Genomic DNA, 3663 nt, shown 5'->3' with positions numbered 1-3663 from the left:
CTAAATATATGGGAAAGAAAAAAAAAAGGAAATTCGTTTTTTAAAAAAAATAATATAAAATCTGAAATCAAATTGTACCCCAAAACAAGTATGCAGTTTTGACTGATATACTAACATGCATTTTTAGAAAAAAAAATTTCAAAATCGTTAGAGCCGTTTTTTAAAAAACTAATTTTTTATAAATAATTTCTTGGAAAAAAAGTTTTAAAATAAAATTGGTATGCCATTTTGTAGAAATCACTGATCAACATCTAAACACAAAATTTCAAAAAAATTTAATGTCCCGTTTTCGAAAATTGGATTTTTCAAAAAAAAATTTTCAAAATTTTTTTAAAAATCCAAAAAGTATTTTTTTCAAATCACAAAAAGTTTCGTTGAAATAGAATAAGCACTTTCGGAGATAATCGGATTTAAAAAAAACGGTTCTATGGCAGGTACCGTTAATAATGATTTTCAAAAAAAAAATTTTTCATTAGAAGAAAGACCTTGTCTTAAAACTTACATTTGAATTTTTTAAACAAAATCGTTCTAGCCGTTTTTGAGCAATTTCAACTTTACTAAAATCGGTATATGACAAGTACCGTTATTTTTGGTGCAGCTCCTTATACAGACAGACAGACAGACTGACAGACTGACAGACTGACAGACTGACAGACTGACAGACTGACAGACTGACAGACTGACAGACTGACAGACTGACAGACTGACAGACTGACAGACTGACAGACTGACAGACTGACAGACTGACAGACTGACAGACTGACAGACTGACAGACTGACAGACTGACAGACTGACAGACTGACAGACTGACAGACTGACAGACTGACAGACTGACAGACTGACAGACTGACAGACTGACAGACTGACAGACTGACAGACTGACAGACTGACAGACTGACAGACTGACAGACTGACAGACTGACAGACTGACAGACTGACAGACTGACAGACTGACAGACTGACAGACTGACAGACTGACAGACTGACAGACTGACAGACTGACAGACTGACAGACTGACAGACTGACAGACTGACAGACTGACAGACTGACAGACTGACAGACTGACAGACTGACAGACTGACAGACTGACAGACTGACAGACTGACAGACTGACAGACTGACAGACTGACAGACTGACAGACTGACAGACTGACAGACTGACAGACTGACAGACTGACAGACTGACAGACTGACAGACTGACAGACTGACAGACTGACAGACTGACAGACTGACAGACTGACAGACTGACAGACTGACAGACTGACAGACTGACAGACTGACAGACTGACAGACTGACAGACTGACAGACTGACAGACAGACAGACAGACAGACGGACTTCCGGGACCCACTTTTTTGGCATTCTCTACCATCGTAATGTTATGGAAAAATGTTATCTCAACTTTTTTTTTTTGTACGAATACATAACTTGATATAGTACCTATATCGCAAGTAATAATCTTTTTTATCAAAAAACAAAACCGACTTCCATGGATCAAAACTGGATTTTATGGTTTTTCTAATAGTTCCTATGGTTTAAACTGAACGAAATTGAAATGGGACCACATGCAGCCACCAGCTTTCCAACACAAAAAGAATTATCAAAATTGGTTCACTCAGTCCAAAGTTATGAGGTAACAAACATAAAAAAAAAAAAAAACATACAGGCGAATTGAATACCTCCTCCTTTTTGGAAGTCGGTAAAAAAAACTGGCAGCCGTCGGGATCGAACCTACAACTGTTGGGTTACTATCGGCCAGTGTCTTACCACTGTGCTAACTCACTGATGGAAATAAGTATGATAAACTGCAATTAAACCTTAAGTGTGGCTATAATTTTAAAATTTTTATTTTTGATTGGTTTTTTTAAGATGAACATTAACATTAAAATAAGATAAAGTTCACATTAAATTTAACTGAGTTTTTATGCGGATATCACCTTATTTTAAGGTTGTGAAATTTAATGTCCGCATCATCTTATTTTAAGGTGACCCTTTTTTCTCCGTGTATCCCATCCGTACATCTATCTTATACCTCGGTTTTTCAGTTGTTGTTGTTGTTGTTGTTGTTTTTGTTCTTGCAGGATTCTTGATTTTTTTTACAAGCTCAATAACCTCGCTTTGAAAGTCTATAACTTGATCGTCCTTAAAATTGTCCAGTGTTGGCACCAAACCAAGGAAAAATGATACATGTCTGTTAGTGGGACCAGTTCCAGATAAGTTTGTCTGTCTATTAGCATAATCTTCTTGGTTTCTTTCTCCAATTAATTTTGTTTGGCTTTCAATATTCGCTAAAATATAGTAAAAAAAATATGTCTCTTTCAATAACAGATTTTATTTAAATAAAAAATCATGTTTTACTCACAATGTCCATCGGATAGACAATTGTAGAACCATTTAGCTGACTCTTTTTTATAAGTACCAAAGCTAAAAAATTTAATATTTACAGGAGTGGAAGTCACATCCCAATATTTCAAAAGGGGTTCTGCATAGCCGATTATATTAACAATTATTTCACCGTCTGAAAATAGAATCACAAATTTAGTTCCAACATTTTTACTCTCAATTAAATCATTTTTACCATTGGTTTGAATTATTTCAACTGGTATTGGTTCAAAAGCCGATAAGATCTTGGGAGAATTAACTTTGACTGGTACACGTATTGTAGAGTTACCAACATTTATCCAAGAAAGTGAATTGCGAATACCACCAAGAACTATGATGAAAAGTTTGATTTGCTTTAAAAAAGTATCCATAAATTCAGATGGAATAACTTCAATTATGTCTTACCGATTTCATAACCACGAGCAGAACTTCCATTTTCCCATTTGGGATTTTTATCTTCTGAAAGCAATATGTGAGCCTCCATTGTAGTCATTACGTAGAATTGCAAATGTAATCTTTCGTTTGCTTTTAACCAATTTTTTTTCAAAGAACTAACTTCGAAGAAATCCTTGTAACCATATTCTCTATCATGTAAATGGTGGACAGTACAGGTTTCCAAATTAAATTCACTTGCACAACAAAAATTATTGAGCATAGCAATAATAACTAGAAAATGATATTTGAGATTCATGTTTCCAACCGTGTCGTCGTTGTCGTCGTTGACTAAATTGAGACTAATCTTGAATGATTGCTTTGAATTTGACTAACACTCTGGTTTTTGGAAGACCTACAGCTATGAAATTTGATTTAATGTTCTTCTGATAAGAATATTATTTTGCGGGTCAAGTTGTGATATAAATAAACTAAGTGTCGCTCAAATTGATTATTATGTTATTTCGAATGATAGATTCTTATGCCATTGATAGTTTTCTTTTACATTTTCAGTAATGGAAACGATGAGACAGTAACATTCTTATTTCTAAGAAAAAATTTACCAGTAAAAATTTTTTCTATATTGGTAATGGAAATAAGACGTAGCTAATTTTTGCTAAAACTGACCATTCAATACGAAGAGATATTTGATATTGTTATAACGGATTGTGTGTCAAATTTTCAAAAAAAAAAAAAATGTGGTTGCCTGTAAAGCCGGTTTACGGACGATGATTTTACGTGATAAAGTCGTAGGAAAACAGGTTGTGTACTTTTGTTTAAAATGAGTCAATTAAAGTGTTTATTTATAACAAACAAACATAATTTACAAAAAAAATTATACCATTAA

At 33.9% G+C, this 3663-nt stretch overlaps 1 protein-coding gene across 1 annotated transcript; it reads right to left on the bottom strand.

Moving 5' to 3' along the window:
- Positions 1 to 1932: 1932 nt before the first annotated feature.
- On the bottom strand, positions 1933 to 3136 carry LOC129906071 (uncharacterized). Its single transcript, XM_055981703.1, has 4 exons — positions 2790 to 3136; positions 2581 to 2715; positions 2365 to 2520; positions 1933 to 2290 (listed from the first exon to the last, which is right to left on the bottom strand). The coding sequence occupies exons 1-4, from the start codon at positions 3073 to 3075 to the stop codon at positions 1983 to 1985; spliced, it is 885 nt and encodes a 294-aa protein (XP_055837678.1). The 5' UTR covers positions 3076 to 3136; the 3' UTR covers positions 1933 to 1982.
- Positions 3137 to 3663: the final 527 nt, after the last annotated feature.

This window comes from Episyrphus balteatus, chromosome 1 (genome assembly GCF_945859705.1).
Source record: "Episyrphus balteatus chromosome 1, idEpiBalt1.1, whole genome shotgun sequence".
NCBI classification, from domain to species: domain Eukaryota; kingdom Metazoa; phylum Arthropoda; class Insecta; order Diptera; family Syrphidae; genus Episyrphus; species Episyrphus balteatus.
The sequence above is the reverse complement of the archived record's forward strand: the minus strand, read 5'-3'. Positions and strand labels throughout refer to the sequence as shown.

What these genes read in the sequence shown, in the direction of transcription:
- LOC129906071 (XM_055981703.1), bottom strand. Translation starts at nt 3,075, where the DNA reads ATGAATCTCAAATATCATTTTCTAGTTATTATTGCTATGCTCAATAAT. An exon ending in TGCTCGTGGTTATGAAATCG is followed by an intron (nt 2,716 to 2,789) that starts GTAAGACATAAT and finishes TTTTCATCATAG; the next exon opens with TTCTTGGTGGTATTCGCAAT. An exon ending in TGAAATAATTCAAACCAATG is followed by an intron (nt 2,521 to 2,580) that starts GTAAAAATGATT and finishes TTCTATTTTCAG; the next exon opens with ACGGTGAAATAATTGTTAAT.